General features: G+C 39.7%; 1 protein-coding gene and 3 long non-coding RNA genes across 4 annotated transcripts in view; 1 reads left to right on the plus strand and 3 right to left on the minus strand.

Annotated features, from left to right (window-relative positions):
* Positions 1–23,266, minus strand: part of LOC145439924 (uncharacterized) — a 258,367-nt gene that overhangs the window by 225,188 nt on the left and 9,913 nt on the right. The gene's annotated exons all lie outside the window — the stretch shown is intronic.
* Positions 727–18,376, minus strand: LOC145439901 (sterol carrier protein 2-like). The gene is made up of 13 exons (XM_080317564.1): positions 18,230–18,376; positions 17,964–18,158; positions 14,359–14,487; positions 14,163–14,289; positions 12,733–12,883; positions 11,851–11,998; positions 11,244–11,394; positions 9,957–10,064; positions 9,091–9,259; positions 3,878–3,965; positions 2,695–2,824; positions 2,263–2,339; positions 727–1,033 (listed from the first exon to the last, which is right to left on the minus strand). The coding sequence occupies exons 1-13, from the start codon at positions 18,278–18,280 to the stop codon at positions 944–946; spliced, it is 1,614 nt and encodes a 537-aa protein (XP_080173690.1). The 5' UTR covers positions 18,281–18,376; the 3' UTR covers positions 727–943.
* Positions 6,435–7,538, plus strand: LOC145439925 (uncharacterized). Its single transcript, XR_013915393.1, has 2 exons — positions 6,435–6,882; positions 7,086–7,538. It is a non-coding gene; the product is annotated as an uncharacterized LOC145439925 (long non-coding RNA).
* LOC145439563 (uncharacterized) lies at positions 19,668–20,746 on the minus strand. The gene is made up of 2 exons (XR_013915280.1): positions 20,657–20,746; positions 19,668–20,248 (listed from the first exon to the last, which is right to left on the minus strand). It is a non-coding gene; the product is annotated as an uncharacterized LOC145439563 (long non-coding RNA).

The raw sequence follows: 23,266 nt of genomic DNA on the forward strand, positions 1-23,266 counted from the left end.
TGGATTTATCTATTTTCTGGGAGATTGAAATGTCGTGTGGCGAATGGCGACAAACTTTATTCAAATCAGTTATTAATGTACTTATGGTTACTAGGTTATCCTGAATCAAGTGAATCGTTGGTTGTAAAAGAAAATTTTCGAATCCCCCCATTGCATAAATTAGTTTTTTTTCTGAATTTCCAGTTGGAATCGGATTAGGATTGGACATGGACTTGAATATGAAAAAGTTATGGATTAGGTTTTGGATTTGAAGGTTCGGATTTGGATTGGATTAGGACATAGAAATTTCAAATCCGCTCATCTCTGGTGGGTGCCAGATTAAGAGACCGCAGCTGGTCGTTTAGGCATTGGTTCATTACTTCGCAATGTACATTGTGTATATGTCTCGGGCAGATGAAAATATAAATTGACGAATATTGAATCCACCACTTTTAGTAGTGACGACTATAAACAAGCGATGGCTGCAAGAACATCACACAACTGAACACCGGTATGACCATTCACGCCAATCAACGACGCATGTTTTCTAGTTGTTCTACAGCAACTATTTTTTAAACGCACTAGAACTAGAAGCAGAAATACTCCAAAACGAGTAGTAACTTTCTACAAGTCTGGCGATGGGTCAGCTTTTATGCATCAATTTAGATCGAATTACGTATTTGAATTTTTTTTTCTTTCGTGATAATTCATCTCTCTCTGTCAAACCGAACAAGATGCGACGGCAGGTAATTTCAGAAATTAGTTTATTGCACAGATATTATACTCGATAAACACATGGGTAACTTGGCACAATACCAAATGCGCAAAATAACCATTAAAATCACAGATTAAACAAAGACCAAGTATCGGATGAATAATGAGTATCAAACAGCGAATTGTTGAAAAATATTCTGCACAACACTCTGCAAGTGCATAGAACTCGTCGAAGATCAGGATTCCGGCTTTACATTTTGGGCTTTGCGGGCATCACGTTCTGCACTCGCATTGCAAGTCCCATGTCGCCCTTGATCTTGAGCTTTCCCCCGAAGAACGCCTGAAAGAATCAAATAGTCAATAAATCTAAATAGGGCCTGCATCGGCAAACAATTCATATGAGATTTTACTGATGACTATAAAGATTTTTGAAGAGACTTTCGGAGGTACAAAACTCAGTATACAGCTGAATAATTTATTCATATGGACTGGACAATGGAGATAGATGGCTTAGGCTCAATGTACTATTTTCAGAGTATACACAAAGTCCATCTGTTGGCACAAAATCGATTGCCCGAGGTCGAGTCCGAAGCACATATCTTCATCAAAATCTGACAACCTACTTTGTGCTAACAGAGTTTGTGTAAAATATAACAAAATTTCATCAAAACACGGGCTATTTCGAATGCCTCACTGTTATGACTCATGCTGGGCAATGTCGAGCACCCTGGTAATATGAATCCTAGTCGAGGATTAGTCTACCACCTATAGAGAGAGAGAGAGAGATATGGGGTATTCTTTTTTCGCCTGCATAATCGAGATGCTTTGACGACGGAGATGCGATACGGCCTTTATAGCAAGGTCATCTTGTTTGCACCCCGTTTTTTTCTCCTCCATGCTATACGTGTTTGCTGAGCGCCTAGCAGGATAGCCACGGTTACCAGCTTTCGAGTCTTTGGTCTGACCCGGCCGGGGATCGAACCCACGACCTACCGGTCACGAAGTCAGACGCATCACCACGGATCAATATTACACTATCGTGCTCGGTCATGATATCATAACAGTAATAAGAACTTGTAAACTTCAAACATGTATTTGCTTTGCAGTTGAATGGAAAATGATGCCAGTTACGCATCATCGAAAATAATTTCATACATCAGGATCGTTTGAGGATCGATCACAGCTTGACAGAAATCGACGTTTCATGAATATTCGATGCTGAGCTACTAGCCGAGGTTAAGAGGCTCCATTGGTGCAAAAAGTACTGATACTTTATTTTTCATAACTATTAATAATGTGAAGGCATATATCGTCGCTGAGGAATCGAAGTAGGTTAAGTTGATTTTTCTAATTTCGAGATCTATTGTAATGTTTGTCACATTGTTTCATATTCAAACAAGGCCAAGATATGGCCAATAGGACAAATAACTTTATAAAAACTGAGTTCCCTCAAAATGTGAATCATTGACATAAGCTACACAGCAATTTCACACTGACCCATTTATGACACACCCTATTTGCTAGGATGCCGCAATGTGTTGCAAGAAATCACATCGACAAAAAACGTACCGTGTTTGGATTCAGCTTCCCATTCATGAGGTCGAACAGATCAGAGTCGGAAATCACCATGGTGCATTGCGCTTTTTCTGAAAAATGAATTAAAAACATGAGCACAAAAATAATTTCGCGACTCATTCAAGCATAGGCGCAGGGGGCTTTCTCTCCCCATAGAAATTTTCATTCTGGTTCTCGCCAAAATGACGACTGCGACGAAATAGGTTTTCACTACGTCACAGTACGTCTGTGATCTGTGCCCCAAAAATATTCATACTGGGTCATGTCAAAGTTTTGACTTTGTCATTGTGACATCACATCTTTCCACTATGTCAGACCATTGTATGTTTCCACTGCGAGATAATGGATCCACGCCGTGACATTGTTAAAAAAATTCCACCACCCCCAATTTTGGTCTGGCCACACCAGTACATCCAAAACACTCACTGGACGAATTCAGTTCCACGCTGCCGTCCTTTTTCCCGTCTATGGTCCAGACCACCTCTTTACCGCCCGGGCCTTTCGTGACTTGGAACGCCAAAATGCCGTTGAGCTTTTTCGCGGCTGCCCCGCCATCCTGCAGAGAGAGAGAGAGAGAGTCTATTTATTTCGCCAATCACGAGACACAGAAAGCAATATTGATATCCAGGCGAGTCATGAAATGAGATCTTTTTTTTCAATTGCCAAATTGGAATCCGATGGTATTGACAGGGAGACTGGCAATAATTCAAGGCAGACTTGGACAAATGAATAATTTCAGTAGTTTAATCAGACTAGTTAAGATGTCAAATTATAATATAATTTGTGAAACGTTTCTATGCTCTCATTTTAATTCTAATCTAATTTCTGGTTTTCTTGAAAATGTTACAGGAGAACAGTATAGCGCGAAATGAGCCATCTTGCTGTTCAGAGATAGTGTAATGGTTATGTGTCCGGCTTCTCGAGCGGTTGGTCGTAGGTTCGATCCCCGGCCGGGTCATACCAAAGACTCGACAAATGGTATCCGCAGCTATCCTGCTAGGCGCTCAGCAATCACGTATAGCATGGAGGAGAAAAAAAAAACGGGGGCGCAGACTAGATGACCTCATGGGGCCGTATCGCAACTCCGTCGCCAAAGCATCTCGATGGTGCAGGCGAGAAAGAATATCATATCTCTCTCTCTCTCTCTCTCAGACTTTTGCCACTCTCATCCTCTTGAGAGGGAACTGCTTTGGTGTCAACGAATCGTGATTCAATGCCAAAGTTTTCGCGAATTGAGGAATTCTAGTTTTAATTCTACTCTAGTTTGGAAAATACTTTGTAGCTATAATTGTAATCTAATTTAGAAAAAGCGAGGATTTACTAGTTGTTGAAGTCTGCTTCAAGGCCAGAGTCACATGAACATATCTGGAAGTAACAATCCATTTCCACCCTCAGTTAAGTTGAAAAACGAGCAAAGAAACATATACAAAAGTTAATATAGGAGAGCGACAGGAAAATGAAGGAGAACCAACTCCGTTGTTACAGTGTGACTTGTCTTCAGGGAATAACAATTTGACCTGAGTGCCGAAGTGATATTTTTGGAACATACGAACCAAGAGCAAAGAAACAATCGGTTTGCTATCGAAAGCGCAAGGGATTGTGATGTCACCTTCTCTGTTTGCTTCATGATTTCTTGAAACGCCGGCGTTGATTTAAAGCCGTCGGCTGCCGAAAGGTTGGGTGCACTGGTCTTGACGCTAAACAAGGTTCAAGGATGTTAGCTAGCGATGGTGATTGTCAACTATAGTCAGAAATTCAGAAGTAGCGTGCACTACTGTATAATTGCACTGTACATTTTGCAGTTTACCGAATAATCATCATACTAAAGGGGTGTGCGACCTGCGGCTAGTGCTGGAAAAAATCGAGTATCTAAATAATGGGTCATCAACACGTAGCCCGCGGCGGCGCGGCCTGATTCGAGATTGTGTAGGAACGCTTAGAAAATCATTTTGAAATTGGATTCAGATTAAAAATACTGTTGTTGTTATCCAAATAAGCTATTCTCCTGTGGCTGACATCACTATTCCTCGGCGATGGTAATAGCAATTCATGGAGGACGAATTAACTGATATGAATGGGCATTGGGATTGACGTGCAATGAACCAGACACTGCCAAGACCGAGATGCTTAGAAAACTACTTCGGGCTTCTCCACAGGATCCATCTTTACGAGGAAATAGTTTTCCAGCAAGTACCGTTTCTAGCTAACCCCAATATGGCTAATTCCATTATAATTTAACAGGGGCTGTAATGCATACCCTCAGAATTGTCCAATATTTACAAATGTTATTCTTTTTTGAATTCCAAGTTTATTAAAAAAAAAAAATTGAAAAATGTTCAGCGGTTCAAAAGATATTGCGATTTAAAATCCTCTCGTCACTAGGTGGCGCTACGTTCAAAAATCTTTGAAATCGATATTTTTCGCTTAAATGATGGTAGAGAACCAATTAAAATGTCCAATTAACCAATTCTGGGGCCAAGGAATTCAATAAAACCAACTGTTTCGCCCTAAACTCAATGAAAAAAAAGTTACGGATGAAAAAAAATGGGGGGGACGGGCTTGAAAATGTCTGTGGGATACGGCCTACACAAAAAAAAATTATTGTGAAATGTGCTTTTAAGGAGTATGGTTGATAAAAAGCTTGATTTTAAATTTCCCAGTTATTCCACCGTGAAATATGCATTACATAAAAATTTCATGGTCCCAACCCATATCCCTGCTCACCGTAAATACTATTATCACCAGTCAAATATATGAATAAATTTATTAGTATTGGTTTTTGAAATTTTTCAAGTAGAATCCGTGCTGAACCACCGCATCAACAATAATAGAAGCAAGTAACAAAAGACATATTTACAATTGATCTTGAAATGTGGCAAGTCGACGATCCAAAATGCATGCCAAACACGAAACAATAAATATGTTGAAATTGCATTTTGTCTCTTAGTATTGTCAAAAGTCAAAAATCAATTGTAAATATGTCTTTTGTTACTTGCTTCTATTATTGTTGATGCGGTGGTTCAGCACGGATTCTACTTGAAAAATTTCGAAAACCAATACTAATAAATTTATTCATATATTTGACTGGTGATAATAGTATTTACGGTGAGCAGGGATATGGGTTGGGACCATGAAATTTTTATGTAATGCATATTTCACGGTGGAATAACTGGGAAATTTAAAATCAAGCTTTTTATCAACCATACTCCTTAAAAGCACATTTCACAATAATTTTTTTTTGTGTAGGCCGTATCCCACAGACATTTTCAAGCCTGTCCCCCCCATTTTTTTTTTCATCCGTAACTTTTTTTTCATTGAGTTTAGGGCGAAACAGTTGGTTTTATTGAATTCCTTGGCCCCAGAATTGGTTAATTGGACATTTTAATTGGTTCTCTACCATCATTTAAGCGAAAAATATCGATTTCAAAGATTTTTGAAAGTAGCGCCACCTAGTGACGAGAGGATTTTAAATCGCAATATCTTTTGAACCGCTGAACATTTTTCAATTTTTTTTTTTTTTAATAAACTTGGAATTCAAAAAAGAACAACATATATAAATATTGGACAATTCTGAGAGTATGCATTACAAATCTCAAAAAATTTGCTAAATTATAATGGAATTAGCCATATACAATATTGATTCTTTAGTCGCTGAAAAGTGTTGTCGGTATCGTGCGCAGCTCATAATTCAAAATACAATCCAAGTGATGATCATGACATTTTTTGTTGTATTTGTATTTCTTTAATAAAAAATTATTTCTCTTGTGGCAGCTATGCTCGTCGCCCATGTTGAAGAGATCAAGAAATGCATCTCAATATTGAATTCATGCGGCTTGTGATCTTCCACAAAATTTGAAAAGCGGCCCGCGACCCGTTTTGAGTTGGCAACCCCTGATCGAAATGATCCGAATATTGTATTACGCTTAGAGCCCAGTGTCACTCATTATGACATCATACGAGTATGGTTGATGTACCTTTATGTGACCACAAAGACAATGAAGCCAGTTCTATGCCATATAAGATATTTCTGTATTTTTCAACCTTACTGATTTCACTGCACTTGGTCACATATATGCCATTACCACTAACGTGTGTAGCGTTGGTCTACATGTTTTGTAAGCTGTGATACCGCCAATAGCGGTTTAAATGCTTTCATGTTTGAGTCAATCCGTGTCAGTTCTCCCGGCCACTGTAACCACTACCTCGGAATTTTATGAAAATTGGTATACTTACAGAACTTTATTTTCTGATTTGAGAAAAGTAGATATTATCAAAATCGGTCAAATAGAATAGAAGATATGGCCCTCCAAAAATTGCTGTTTTTGTAATCGCTCAAGCGGAAAAAATGCTAAAAATTTAGACATGTCATTTAAATTTGCCATATTTTGGTCAAATTAGGGGTGTTGAGGGTGATACTTTCAAACTTGGTCATTTACACCCTACTTCATACTTATACCCCTTGCTCGACACCTGAGGTTGCATAGCTTGACCTGTGACCCCATGATTTTGTTCGCACCTTCAGAAATCACTCACGCGTGACGGCATTTTTAATTGCAAATATCTCTTGCTGACCAGGTGGTAACACCAAGTTTGAGGTGTCGTTGGAAAGCTCATGTAAAGGACTTTTGAAATCAACAATAATACTAGTGGGGAATTAATCGAAACAATCCAAAAATTTGTTGTAAAACAGTCTTTAAAAAGTCGTCACGTTTTTGAAAATTTTTACTATTATACATTCATAACAGGCTGCAAGCCTATTGATTAAGTCTTGTATTTCTAGTATAGGATCCGTTTTCGAAGCTGGTTCTCACAAAAAGGTTTTCCACTACCAAAAACAAAAATTAAAAATAGATCATATTTTATCAATTGAAAATTGGATATGTCAAAAGAAAATTTTAATCTCAATGTTAAAGCAAAGCTTGTCAAGGTTTTCAAGGTGATGAGATGCCAGAATTAGTGGAGATGGCAGACAAATAAAGTGAAAAATTGTAATGAAGCAACTTTCGAAAATATAATATAAAAAGAAAAATCAATAACCCAAATTCATCAAGAGCTCAAATCATTCGAGTCCTAACAATGGCTCCAGAAAATCTCAAAATTTTTGAGCAAATGAAAGGTTGGTGAGAGATGCCAAAGAGCAAGAAAAAGACAATGAAGTTTGTTCTTTGCCAGCACCACGAAAAGGAAAGTAACTTTCAGAAGAAACTAGGAACTAACATGCATATAACATGTTCCAATCTAAATTCTCATCTTACACTCATAAAACAAACTCTGTAGAATACCTAATTTCACTTTTATTCTATCTGTCAATTACTTTGTATGGAGGGTAATCGGTATAATTCAAACAGATAATTGCTCACATAGAATGTGTTGACAATAATTTTAAAAAGATTTTTAAGAACGTAAGGGAATTTTGCTGCACAGTTTGAGTTGAATACACAATACTTTGAAGCAGATATCAGAATACTGGATGTGTCCTAGATGCTTCTACACTAACTCACCATTTTGGTCTTAATTGAGAGCTAGTCCAATATTTAAATCAGGGTTTCGCTGTTTAAACAGGGCCTTTAATTCTTTCAGAGTACATAAAAGTTGATGTTTTTCTTGATAACACATTCTTTTTAATGCCAACTCGGTCTTTCATTCCTATCATCATCCTGCTATATTCGTTGTTTTAAAAAAAAAATTACAACCTTTTGAATTTTTTCCTCCTTTTCGTGATGGTGGCAAAGAATATCAGTTGTCTTTTTCCTAACTCTTTGGCATCTCTCACCATCCTTTCACTTACTCAAAATTTTTTTTCTTCACCAATGTTACTGGAGCCATTGTTAGGACTCGAATTTTTGGAGATCTTGTTGAATTTGAGCTACAGTACTTCTTTTTTCCAAACCTGATTTATTTCTATTTTTCACTTTATCTGGCTCTACTAATTCAAATTGAAATACCCTGACAACTTTGCTTTACAATTGAGATTTATTTTTGAATTTTTTGGTCTTGTCCCATTTTTAATTAATATAATAATAATACATTTTGAATTATTGATGATTTCTGCTTTTGGTAATGGAAAAACTTTTTGTGACAACCAGCTTCCAAAACAGAACTTATTTTACGAATATTCATGCTACAAATAGAAGACTGACACCTGTTATGTTAAGTAAAATTGCAACAATTTTCAAAAACTCAACAATTTTTTCAAGACTGTTTCACAACGAATTTTTTGAATGTTTCGATTAATTCTCCACTAATATTATTGTTGATTTCAAAAGTCCTTTACAAGAGCTTTCCAACGACACCTCACACTTGGTGATACCACCTGGTCAGCAAGAGATATTTGAAATTGAAAATGCCGTCACGCGTGAGTGATTTCTGGAGGTACAAACAAAATCACGGGGTCACAGGTCAAACTATGCAACCCCATGTGCCAAAAAATCGGTAAGAGAATGAAGTAGGAAGTGAATGGCCAAGTATGAAATTATCACCTGTTATACCCTTAATTTGACGTAAATATGGCAAATTCAAATTACATGTATAAATTTTATACAAGTTTTCCGCTTGAGCGATTACAAAAACAGCAATTTTTGAACGGCCATATCTTCGATTCTAGTTGACCGATTTTGATGAAATTTGTTCTTCTGAAATCAGAAAATGAAGTTTTCTATGCATGCCAATTTTCATGAAAAACTGCAAAAATTGGTTACATTTTTCCGTTTTTCTGGTGAACTCGACATGGAGTTACTCGTTTGGCAAAAAGGTTGTGGCATTTATGTTTAGCGATGGCGACAATAGCAAATGGATAAAATGAATCGAGGGGACTATCTTCACCTGGCCAAATACCGTTTTCGAGCTTCTGGGAATCCGATTCTGTATATCGTCATAACGACGGCGCCACCCAATCCCAGATTATGCTGCAGAGCTAGCTTGGCACCGGGGACCTGCCTTTTTTCGGCCTCGCCACGAACCTGCCAACACAGCTCTGCGCATTGCGCCAAACCTGCAACCAGAGATCATCAAAGTAGTCAGCATTGGTAAGTAGAAAACATGCCAAAACTACTTATAATTAAACTGGGTTTGGAAGTTACCGAAGTAGTTTGAAAAAAATAGACTTGGTTTTTAGCAGTTCATCTAAGGAAAAATAACCAAATGGCACTAAAAATAGGCGCAATCTTCGAAAAGATATTCAGTTATCTTGATGTGAGGCTATTTCGCCTAGCTGTCATGATTATTTCACTCACAAAAACAAGGCAGATATAGGCCTATCCCTCAACTTCTACTAAATACAAAGTGTAGAAATGAGTCGCTTCAAATGCCTAAACAGTAAAGAGCAAGACAAACAAGTATATTATGAATGCAAGGGATTCATTCACAAAAGCTGACTTGTAAGCAATGTGTAGATGACTCGACCTCGATACGAAACAGTAATAAACAGTGTGACTCGAGTCTCAACACTATGACTCAGACTCCCCCTTTGCAGTTTGCACCCAGACTAGGACTCGGACTTGACTCGAGTCAAAACTATGAAGGTTAGATTGACTTGTGATGCGAAACCTTGTGACTTGTTTGACTTCAAAGAAATAGAAGTGCTTTGTTACCGACCATGTCAGCCTTAAACGGCATGAAAATAGCAAGAATCGGGTTTCAGCCTTAGGATTGGTGCAATTGGTCATCAAATCAGCGAGAAAATCACCCACCTGTAGCACCGAGCGGGTGACCTTTCGATATAAGGCCGCCACTGGGATTGATAACGTACCGGCCGCCGTACGTGTTGTCTCCTCTGTCAATGAAATCGCCAGCACCACCTGAAATGCGCAGAACCTCAATTCTCAAATCATAAATTGTCGCGATGGATGGGAATGTGTATTCATGAATATAAGTGTAACTGCGATTGTAGCAATGCGGGAAGAACGACCCCACGTTTGCAGGACTGCATAAACAGCATGCTCGGAGAAAAGGCCACCATTCATTAATTTTCCTTTCGAAGCTTGAATCGGAACAGAATCAGAATTTTGCCATTAGCTAACATGCAATGAATTATTCTATTTGTTATCGAGACGACAGATTTCACATCGTCGGGAGAGGCAGTTTATTCTTCGATTTATATGCCTTGGGGTAGACTTTTATCAAAATACCCCACCTCTGCTGTGTCAACAGAAGTTTGTGTATTATTGAAAATTGGTACATTGAACCCAAGTCTCGATCTTCGTATTTTTTATGCCAGTGATGTCATATTTTATGATACGATAATTGACATAACATGTTCTTTCCAATTCTCTACTATTTGCTGACAATTACCTTTGATGAGTGCCATCAGAAAATATTCAAGTATATTTCAAAATCAATTAATTATTCAATTATATACTGACAATCTGTACCCCGAAGAAGTTCCCCGAAAGACTCTCTGCTGAGATAGCGATGCTAGTGTCAAAATAAACGCCCTCAAGAATATTAGAAGGCGAAAGTGAAAGCTAAGGCTTGACTGTGATAATGGACAGTAACTAGGCCACATCTTAAAATCTTAAAGTTAATACGCTGTGTTCCAGAGAGTGAATTTACCCTTACCCAGCCTTTCGACCCAGTAGGCAGATTTGGACAAGGAAAATTTTCAGCATTCCATGTTAGATCAGAATTAGAACTACAGCTTCCTATTTTCCCAAATTAGATTGGCATTAGAATTACTGAATTGCGCAAAAAGTTGGAAATTGAAATAAATTCCGAATTAAAAAGGAATACAACAAACATAAAGTTCAGTTCATATCAAATTAACGTTCATTCTCGTAAGCACGAGACGGGGAAATATCTGTACAGCAAGCTTAACTGGTTTCGCATGCTACAGTTCTCCTGTAACATTTTGAGGAAAGCCAAAAAATAGATTAGAATGAAAACAAGAGCATAGAAACACTTCACGAATTAGATTACCACCATTAGAGAAATAGAATTATCTAGTTGTCCAAGTCTGCGAGTAAGATAGTTTTGCCGACCTTCCGGACAAAGTCCCAAAGCTTCATAGGTGATCAGTTCGTTCGCAGAGAAGCAATCGTGCAATTCAATCACGTCGACGTCAGAAGGCTTGATACCGGTTTGCTTGTACAGATTCTCGGCCCCGCGACGGGTCATGTCGTATCCAACGATCTAGAAATGACAGAAAAAAGCTGGGTCTGGGTCATCAAGCGATTTTTTCATTTTATGCCAGTAATTTAGGGTTTTTTGAGAGGGCAATGTCGGAATACATCAGAGGTGACCAACACGCTGCGGTAACTGTAGGCATTGAGCAAATCCTCACTCTTAAAAGTTTCTGGCCCTATTTTTCAAGTACAAGTACTGATTGACGAAATATGAATAATGTGGTGACTTTACTATTCTTCACTATGACGGTCTCGACCTGCGATAACTCGAGTACCAGTCGAGTCAACACACAAATTCACTAAGTCAAGTTGAGTCATTTCATCGAATTTCAAGAAGACGACTCGAGCCAACTCAAGTCACCAAAACTCGGGGCTCGAGTTCTACTCCAGTCATTACAACCCCGACGAGCACCCTAACACTAACTATGATGAGGAAAAAAAGTTAGCCAAGAGATTCTCATACCTTCATACAGCTCCTGTCCTCAAACGTGCTGGGCAAGTCGGTGGCCATCGTCTGGCCGACAATCTCAACGGCTTTGTACTCCAAACCGTGCTTTTTCACAAAATCCTCGCTGGCCAAGATTGCGCATCCGCTCCCATCGGACGTCGGGCTTAAAGACAATGTAAAGTCAGCTTGATCAACGATGGAGCTTTACTCGGAGGTCATCACTTTGTACATTTTGTAATTTGAAACGTATACAGCAGTATTGGGATATGTTTAATGCTTGCACCACTTTTGAAAGAAATATTGCCATAGGAACCGTGTGAACTAGGCACTAGCCCACGTATCACTCTAACTGAATGTATATTTTTTATATATTACTTTTTGAAAAATAATTTCGAAGACTGTGTCGATTTGCAGCGTTTTAGCCATCTCCGATTAACCAATAGAAGTAGCCTACACTACATCTTGACTAAATCTAATTTGCAAACTGCTTGCAAGTGTTATTTCAAAACCTTTTATTTCTACTTCCCCTTGAAGTAGTTTTGACATGTCTTGGAATTGCTGCTTCTATTTGTAATTGAGTAGAAATTTATGCCGTTACTTCTATTTCTTGTTGAGTAGAAACGATGGCAAGGTGGAATTACAACTTCGTTAGCAGTAATAATCTCCATACATCACTAAGCTAATTATGAACGCGCATCGTTTTTCCGCAGAATGGACCATCATTGAAAATTTAATGAGACAATACCGTTGTTGCACAGGAGGTGTGCTCGTCAGCTGAATTGCTGAACAAATATCACGATAGAGTTTATGTTCAATCTTGATTCATGATTTAGGTAAACACTTATGTTGGTACACAATGTGACAGCGAACTGATCATGTTGCAACAGAGATTCTTACCAGCACTGAAGCATTCCTAGATATTCGTACACTTGTCGGGAATTCATGATCTCCTCGAGTGAGTATTCTTTTTGGAATTGGGAGTAAGGATTGTTGGTGGAATGTTTGTGATTTTTCCAAGCGATCTTCGCGAAATGAATTGGTTTTGTACCTGTAACAAGGCACAACTTACATCCACTGTGATGGCCAATTTTGTTCATTTCATTATTGTTCTAGTTCACGAGTGACCGCTCACTTTATGCCAACATTTACATTGCAAAGGTCAACACTCTCAATGATACAAAGATTCAACTACCAGGGACACATCACAAATGCCCCAATACAAGTTCTTACCAATTCATAATCTTGAGAAGCAGATTGCTAAGAGCAATGAACGGAAATATGTGCATAATATAGCCAGTGCTGAAATCACCAATGACGCTAATATAAGTAGACTATCGGTGGATGATGCTGGAATGCACACTAAACTAGTATGAACTTTGCACACAACCAAATCTATCTTTGGGTTCAAAGGACATTAGTATGCTTCATTAGGCTCGACATTGTGACTTGATCTAAACCCCGTTCATTGTAAATGCAAGTGTTCATGGGTACACAGAAAATGAAAAGACATTCAAGTATTATCGAAATTGAACATGCAATGAAGAACATTGAACAACTGTTTACAGACCAGCGTCATTCATATATGTGACTGCACGCAAGTATAATAGCTCGTGGCTAGAGAGGTTATTGAACCAAAGAAACCTTTGCATCTATTTAATCAGCGATAAAATAGTGAACGTGACGACACGATGACATGGCACTGTGTCAGTTACGGAAATTTCAGCATTAATACTCAACCAGGATCGCCACAAAAAGTCAATATTAGTTCGTTGTATGACGAAAGAACAGCCTACCGGGGTTGAGCAATATCAAAGTTTAAGAATTAAATTCACGAACTCTACAATAAGATTCACTATCGATAAATGGACATTCAGGCAATGCCCATTGCAATAACATCAGTCAACAAAATGTATTAATCATTTGGTAGCACAGAAGTTCACTATACAATTGAATAATATATTCATATTGCAATGAACTAAAATGTGATCGGCTGTGAGGTAATCATCAGCAACTAGTTGAGAATAGGAAAGAACTTGGAATATCAACAGTCATATCACCAGTAAGAATGTCACAGGCACAAAATTTTGAATATTCGAGGCAAGCAGAGCGCAATGTACTATTTTTAGATGATACACCAATTCCTACTGTCGGCAGAAACTAATTTTGGATATTTTGATAGAGGTTGACTTCAAGGTACATAAACGGAAGACCTCTCCTAACATGTCATATCGGACATTTTCCTCACCAATATGATTATGCTTTACATGTTTGCTAATGGCAGAATTCACGGCAGACGCCTGTTCTGATTCAAGCCTATGAAGCATTACCATATTTCTCCATATGCTCCAACCCCGCATTGCCAAACACTTGTGGAGTTACTGGTGCGGCTGCAATGCCTTTGATGTCCATTGTTAACTGAACATGCTTGTCCATTGGGTTTGTGCGATCCATAAACTGCAAAGAAACGTAGTCATGACAAACGGGAACGAAACAGACGAACAAAGACAAATTGTATTAGCGTACATTAGACGATAAAGATCCTCTTTGCATTTTTTCGAATCCTAGCGCCATTGCGCAGTCGGCAAGGCCACCTTCGATGAGTTGCTTTGCCATGAACAGAGCAGATGATCCAGTAGCACAAGCATTGTTCACCTGTCATTGTAACTTATTGTAAGTTCCATGTAAAATATCAGAGCCCGGCTCTTAGCACAGTGCAGGCTTGCCATTTTTAATACAGGACTTTCAATACAAAGTAAAATACAGATCTAATATCTTTCGAGAATATCCGACTACTACTCGCATTGTAAAGTTCCAGATGTAGTGAACCATTCATACGATATCAAAAATAAAACGATGCCAGTCTCATTGGCAAAATGAATGTTTCTTCTTTGTTAACCATAAGTAGGTGATAATGCTTTAGGTCGGCAGAGGCGGCCAACCCGTGGCCCGCGAGATGGTTTTGAGTGGCCCGAGAGGTAATTCTCAACATTTGTTATAATTAGGGCAAGTTTTTGTAGCAGTTAAATCCGCGGAAAGTTGCATTCATTTATTTATTTTTGACAAAAGTTGCACTAAAAGACCACATTTTGCTCGGTCGACTAAAAAAAGGTCAATTAACCAGTTCAGCTTCCGAAATACCCGTACTTCGGTGCTGATTTGCGGTGTTTCAGTCGAATTTGGTAGTGTAGTCCACCAAAACCGAAAATACTTTCATGAAAAATCGAAAAAGTTGCAAAATGTTGCAAAGAGTTGCATGAAAAAAATGGACAAAAGTTGAAAAAAGTTGCACTATTAAGATTCCTTCAAACAGCTTTAACAGCATTCTACATATCTTACGAGTATTTAGGAAGCTGCCGGAAGCTGTAAAAAAAGTTGCAATAGTTGCAAAAACTTACCCTAGTTATAATATCAAAAAAATAATTACCCAACGCCAACCAAAAATTTGATCAACCTGACCGCGAAATAAGGGATGCTGATGACTTGATGACTAAAATATCATTTCCGACGTAGCCAGGGGCCATGCAGCCACGTTTTTCGTAGATTTTCGTATATGACCATGAAGTAGACTATTTCGTGGCCAATTTATTTGACTTTGTCTTAGCGCTTTGCGCGATTTATTGTCACTCGATTACTAGCTTTTAGTATTGGTACCCCCTCCTGAAATATAGTTAATTGAGTCTAGCTATATTCGCAATTATGAGAGTACGTGTCGTCCAACATGCAACTTCGCGTCTATACTCGCAGAAAGATCGTCGGCGATGAAACCTAGGCACAGAATGATAGACGCATGTTCGCCAAAATATTGATATGTCCAGGCCACTAATAAGCCAGTCCTTGCCAAATGAGCCAAGCCGTATACAAAGGTGACCCGTAATATATGCAAGTACCATTGAACGAATTCATTCAGTAACTTTGAAAATTTTTCGTGCTCGGCGCGGCTATGACATCCGTGTACGTACAGTTGTACACTGGGTTTCAATAACATAATTGTTATCGATTGTGGTGCGTTGTAATATAAATCTTGTTTTAACCGATACCTAGTCCGCTTCGCTCTTATTGGACGACTATACCAAAAGGTCCGAGGTCATTATTCAAGTGGCCCACGCAATGGTTCGTAAATCTCATGTGGGCCTTTGGCCAAAAAGGTTGGCCACCCCTGCTCTAGGCCGTTTTCACGCAAACATGTGTAGCATCATGGAACACGTTTTGGATGCTATGATAAAGCCAACCGACATACTGTTAAGTTATATTGAAACACAAGCGAATATTTAAAAATACTTATATTAGCTCGAGCATTTATGGGTATCCACCCGTCAGTTACAGGTGTAAGCGCTTGGTGAAATAGCCTAATTACTAGTACCAGGCTTTAAGGATGTAAAACAGCATTCTAGCGATGACAGGGCTGAAGTGCGACCTACATAATCGGCATGTACCCTACGCAATATTGATCAAGTACTTGACAGCCTTCGAGATCACCAGACCACAATCTGACATACCGATACATTAGGCCACGTTCATTTTCATCGTTTGTTATGTTATATCACTTTCCATTCAGTGTGCATGTCTGCTATTTACATGCTCGAGGCCAGGGATACTAAGGTCCAGTTAGGAAGGTTTAAAATTTGGTTAAGTCAGTTACAGCCTAACTCTCATGACATAATTTACAGTCATACAAATGTGATACAAACTAGATAAAAAAATCAGTGGTATTAACAAATTCGATTAGGCGACATGTATTTATTGTTCTGTTAGTCACTGCTAGTGAGGGGAATTAGCACTTTTTACTTCTTGCTAGTTCTTGAAAACTTGGTTCTCAAGTGGTTTGAGCAAGTCCAAGTCTAAAGTTCATGTTTGAAGACACTGACAGCACTACACTCGGTTTCTGCCAATCAATGACAATGGATTTGGGTTTGTTGAAAAAATACAGAGACAGATAAGGGCCAGATTTAAAACTGAAAAGGTTCATCAGTGGCAGGGTTGTAATGACTTGAGTCACGATTTTCTGATGACTCGACTGAAGCCATTTTCTCAAAATACGGAAATGACTCGACTTGAGTCAATCTGTGCGTTGACTCGACTTGGGCTCGAGTCATTGCGCACGACTCGAAACAAGTCATATGACTCGGGACTCAGACGGCCAAGATGGACATTTCATGGTAATTTCGAAGAATAGTAAAGTAACCACACTATGGGGATTTCGTCTGATGGTACTGGTACTTGAAAATGTGACCAGAAACTGCTAAAGTGAGGAAAAATTGTATATTATAAAAGTGTACCATTCGATATAACCAAACAGAGTTATGAAAAGTGGGTATACCAAGACTTTAACTGGAAACAGAGCAGTCAACACAATGACTTGGACACGGACTCGAGTCAAAATACCATGTGGTGAATTGAAAAGGACTCGACTTAACTCGAGTTAAAACTATAGAGCTGAGATTGACTTGCGACTCGGAGCCTTGTGACTCGGTTACAACCCTGGCCAGTTGAGTAACCATGGTCTGCCAAAGGCCCTGGTCAAGTTGGTTGTCTGATTAAAAGACTACTTCAAGCCGCTTAAACACGCTCCTATCTTATCATTGTATCGTAATCTTGAGGGGTTTTTGAGAGGAGGGTTTGTGTGGTTGCATGCAGAATAAGTTCAGTCACACGCAGAATAATTCCAAGTACAGATCACGTAGGAACTACTTGTGTTGAAACATTTTGGATTTAGAATCTATAGTTGGATATGAAATTTCAATTTAAGATTACAGTAGGACTCATATTTTAAATTTGATTTCATAAATTTCCTTCCATAAGAAATAAGTTTGATTTGATATTTGGCTTTATGCGCGCACTAACCTCCTAGACACAAAATACGCCAACCCCAACCCTAAGGATGCTCACCCCTACCCTCAACACGCTAACCCCAAACCCTAACATTAGGTTGACTGAACTTATTTTTCAGCGTTTGACCTTATTTTGCATGCGATCACACCAACCCTATTTTTGAATGGATGAAACTATCAGCAAATGACTTGAGGAGTGAATTGCAGTAGGCCTAATTGAACGATAATTTTAGTCGCACACTTGCAAAAGCAAATGCAAAGCAGCAAGGACATGATGGATTCATGAAATGAGACTCTCACATTATACACCGGGATGCCAGTCATTCCAAGTTGGTAAAGTACTCTTTGACCGCAAGTGCTGTCCCCGTAACAGTAACCCACTGCCGCTTGCTCTATCTCAGAGTACTTGATGCCGGCGTCTGCCAGTGCCTTTTCTCCGGCTTCTTTTCCCATTTGAGGATAATCGAAATCCTCTCGTCTGCCGGGTTTTTCAAACTGTGCATTTGAGGAGGAAGACACATATATATTATTTGAATCAAAGATAAAAATTGAAATATAGATAATACCTTTGTCATGCCGACACCAATTACGTAGACTTTTCTTTTCTGCGGGGCCATGGTATGATCTTGATATATCGTGATTATGCGGATAACACACACTGTAACAAATTCATCTCATTCAAATGGGTATAGTTTACGGGTGTATAGGTGTAATCCCACAGGAAGGCTAAATCAGAAATGACTTTGCAAGCTGGAAGCTGCCAAAGCATAGAAGTCGAAATTTTCAATGCATGATAAGGACTTTATATCACATTTACTGAAGTAAGGTCTGGAAAGTGATTTGAATAGGATTAATTAGTCATTAGTGAGTATGGTATATGAGTTATGCCGGCCAGGGCCGCCAGGCCAAGCACAGCATGTCTTTATTCTCTATTTTTGAATAGTCGATTTCAATCTCCAACATTTAGTTATAAGTGAATTTGTTTGATGAACTGAACACAAAACAGAGCTCTACTGATTGATGACTATAACGAGAAGCCTAATTTCGAAACAATATAAGAACAGAAGACGGTGATTCCATAAATTCGTAAATGTGATGACATAATATTCCCAAGCATTTTCAGAAGTATGAGGGGAAGTTTAAAAAAGAACAACGTTCTGAATTCGATCTACCTTCCCGGTGCGGATCTGCAAACGCAGTCAGTCAGTCACTATTACTAATCAAGAGCGAAATCTGCTTCAGTTATTGCAGCCAGCCCAACAAACCAAAGTCACTCAACTATGACAAGTCGTCCGACTAATAAGCGCAATGTTATGAGAGTACTGGAGAGCAAAATGTTGCACAAAAGTCCGTCGGCGCTAACCTGCGGTAATGGAAATCCGTGCTTGCCGACCTTATATTTCGACTTTTAACGGTTATTTCTCGAGAATTATTTGGCTGTGTGTGATTTCAAGGATTGCAGTATGTATTTCAACGACATTAAAACGAAATATTTATAAATGGTTGACCTTCAAACGAAATATACCTTATATGCTGCAATATCAATCTTGGCGTAGACCGACAATATTACTAGTCGGGATGCAGGATAATTGCTGGTCATGACCGTCCAGTTTTACAGTCCACCATAGCCGCACGAATTCGATGACCTGGTATCATTGCCCAATGGAACTGGAGTACCCACTGACTGGACAACCAACCTGCAAGCAGACAACTACCACCCTTCGCACCGGGATTTCTGACTAGCCTCCGCGTCTAAACACATGTCTGCAGCAACTTTTATGCAATAGATGAGAACTTAACATGTAGAAACCTTATCTTCAAAGTCCTCAGATGTAAAAATAAGTACTGTTTATTTTTCGTCTTATACCTGACCTTGCAGCACATTTTCAAGCATACTGCTTTCTCTCTTGATTCTTCATTTCTCTTTAACAATTCTAAATCTGACAACAAATTTATGGGTGCTTTTTGTGATAGATCCATGAATTTGGATGACATGGAATATAGGTAGTCCAAGCCATTTTATTGAAATTTCCATCAGATCAAAACACCACAAGATTGCAATATAAGGAAAACAATTGAATTGTGTCTAAATGATTTGGATCAGTCATTTTAATCAGTCCCCCACCCTGACCAAGAGCATGTAAATAAGAGGCATATACACTCCAGTAAAAGATAACATAAAAAGGACTAGCAATAAAAATGTCGACATATCATATTGCAGTCCTGCAGGCTGAATTGTATTCATTCAGTAGAAACAGCTTGCATGTAGACCTAGACATGCTTGACGACTGCCGGTAATGTTCATTCTCGGTAATGGTTTTCTCAGTATTGGTATAGGACCGGTTCATAGTGGGCTGGCTGCACGAACATCGACCAGTGCACCATGAAAAAAATGAACGATTGGTGAATTGTTCAACCCGCCAGGGCCAGATAGTATAAGACACTTCTGAGAGCGATTCCATGCATTCATATTCCGAGTCATCAATTTGGGGTTCGCATGGAATATGGAATGGAGCTACCGTCGTCAGTTTCACAAGAAGCGATGAATACCGTTGATGTTGCATGATAATTCCCCGCATGCAGACCTGAATAAAAATATAACACACTAAAATTAATCTCGTACCAAACTAAATAAATTTGCGAGTGCGCCCTCTGTGGACTGCCTAAACAAGAGAAAATCCAGGATGCGTTTTGCAGACAACAGCAACTGCTTATGGCTACAATAAAAAGTATGCTCGAAAGTCTAATGCCGGCTTCAACTGATTTCCATGTAGGCTATGATTGGAAATTTCATTTATTGACAGATGTAATAATTTGAAAAATGCTCAAGGTCACTGATAATGACAAAGCACAACAATACGATGAAAATGATATTGCCACTTCAAGAAATTCAGGCTTTGTGAGAACCCCCGACACTGTTCCATGATCGAGGAGACAAGACTAATAAGGTTTCCAATGAGTAAAAGGTTGCGCAGCATCAAACAATGTCTTACCTGTGCAGTGTGCAGCTGTCCTCGCAACGTCATATGGTATTGTAATTAGTGACGGATGGTTGAATATGCTTGACGGGTAACTCACGGCTGTCAGCAGATGGTATTTCATTCCTATCTGCAAACGGAATTATACAATGCCAAGCAATGGTACTCTTCAGCAGTATACAATTGAATCTTACCAGCCAGCCGCTTTTCACATCAGCACGAAGACTCATCCGAAACAACAGCAACCACCTTGATCGGTTTGTTAGCAAGCGAATAATAATATTCCAAAGTCTTCTCTCCATTGGTGGAATTCTCCAAGTGAAATCATATGCTGCATAAAATATAACCCATGATTAGGATAATATAAAGACATGAAGGATGAACCATGAACGTATCATATCACAAGACTAGGCAATGATCAAAGCTGATGGTCACTTGAGACACTTCAAACTTGTATTTCAGTATTTGTATTACTCAATTGGTATATTCATAACAATATTGGACTGTATCAAGTTAACTTCACACCATATTATTTTCGAGAAATTAACAGTCCACATTTCATTGTGTATGCGAAAGCTAAAGATCTCTATATTTGACATTTTCCGAACGCTACATTCACTACAGTAGACTTACTACTAATACTACGGTACTGTACCTTTGATCCCACTTCTTCCAAAGTGACGACGTTGAGGATTGGATTTCTTGGGAAGCGAAATAGAACAGGACAGTCTCTATCAGACACTATTTTGCTTCTTTCTTGAGCTATCCTTCCTTGATGCTTCATTTTCTTGACCTTTCACAGCACATCCAGTCATATTTGCGCCGTGAACTCCAAATAATACAACCTAAACGTCGTTCATAGCTACGCGCCCTACTATACAATATACATAATATCAAGTTGTGCAACATTTCTGAGGAAGGTTGGTTCGATTAGTTTGAAATAAGGACAGATTTGTTTGAAATGAGGAGAGTCTCATGTTTGAAATGAGGATAGTCATGTCAGAAATAAGGATAGTCATGTTTGAAATAAGGATAGTCGCTATATTCACTATAAAGTCAGTTGCAGAACCAGGCACGACTTCCCATTGGTAACCCAGTCCGAATACATCCCAGACATGATGTCCGAACACGCCCCAGACACGATGTCCTAGCGTCAACACAGTCCTAACATACCCCAGACATGATGTCCGAACACGCCCCAGACACGATGTCCGAATGGCAGCACAGGCCGAACACACCCAAGACATGATGTTCAAACACGCGCCAGACACGATGTACGAGTGTCAATACAGGCCTAACACGCCCAAGACACCATATCTGAATGGCAACACAGACCGAACACGCCCCAGACACGATGTCCTAGTGTCAACTCAGATCCGAAAACAACCCATACACCATGTTTGAATGGCCGAACATGCCCCAGACAAGATGTCCGATTGGCAGCACAGGCCGAACACACCCCAGACACGATGTCCAAACACGCCCCAGACACGATGTCCGGGTATCAACACAGGCCGAAAACGCCCAAGACACCATGTCCGAATGGCAACACAGGTCGAGCACACCCCAGACATGATGTCCAAACACGCCCAAGACACCATGTCCGAATGGCAACACGGACCGAACACGCCCCAGACACAATGTCCGATTGGCAGCACAGACCGAACACACCCCAGACATGATGTCCAAACACGCCCAAGACACGCGATGACCGATTGGCTGCACAGGCCGAACACACCCCAGACATGATGTTCAAACACCCAGCACACGATGTCCGAGTGTCAATACTGGCCTAACACGCCCAAGACACCATGTGTGAATGGCAACACAGACCGAGCACGCCCCAGACACAATGTCCGAGTGTCAACTCAGTGCGAACACAACCCAGATACCATGTTTGAATGGCCGAACACGCTCCAGACACGATGTCCGATTGGCAGCACAGGACGAACACACCCCAGACATGATGTCCAAACACGCCTCAGACACGATGTCCGAGTATCAACACAGGCCGAACACGCCCAAGACACCATGTCCGAATGACAATCCAGACCGAACACGCCCCAGACACGATATCCGAGTGCCAACTCAGTCCGAACACCATCCAGACACCATGTTTGAATGGCCGAACACGCCCCAGACACGATGTCCGATTGGCAGCACAGGCCGAACACACCCCAGACATGATGTCCAAACACGCCCCAGACACGATGTCCGATTGGCAGCACAGGCCGAACACACCCTGATATGATGTCCAAACACGCGCCAGACACGATGTCCGAGTGTCAACACAGGCCGACACGCCCCAGACATAATGTCTGAATTGCAGCACATGCCGAACACTATCCAGACATGATGTCGGAACACGCCCCAGACACGATGTGCGATTGGCAACACAGTCCCAACACCCCCCCCCCCCCCCAGACACGATGTTAATAAAGTTGGTCATGTTTGAAATAAGGTCAGTCTCGTGTTTGAAATAAGGATAGTCATTAGGGTTGTCCAAAATTTGGAAAATCTTACAAATCCTCAGTTGTAATGTCTTATTCTATAGATTATTGATAAAAAACGACACTGAGCCTGAAAGAAGCTCACAGGAAGGCCGTTAAGATTTCGTGCAAAGCG

The sequence above is a fragment of the Botryllus schlosseri genome, chromosome 5 (genome assembly GCF_051294905.1).
Source record: "Botryllus schlosseri isolate E-star chromosome 5, Bs_hap1, whole genome shotgun sequence".
Lineage (NCBI taxonomy): Eukaryota > Metazoa > Chordata > Ascidiacea > Stolidobranchia > Styelidae > Botryllus > Botryllus schlosseri.

Bases quoted from the DNA above. Each gene is read 5' to 3' on its own strand.
- LOC145439901 (XM_080317564.1), bottom strand. From the start codon at position 18,280: ATGGCCCCGCAGAAAAGAAAAGTCTACGTAATTGGTGTCGGCATGACA. The intron at 12,884-14,162 runs GTAATGCTTCAT...GCCTTGTTACAG, and splicing joins GGAGCATATGGAGAAATATG to GTACAAAACCAATTCATTTC. The intron at 3,966-9,090 runs GTGAAGATAGTC...AACCTTGTTTAG, and splicing joins CGAAAACGGTATTTGGCCAG to CGTCAAGACCAGTGCACCCA.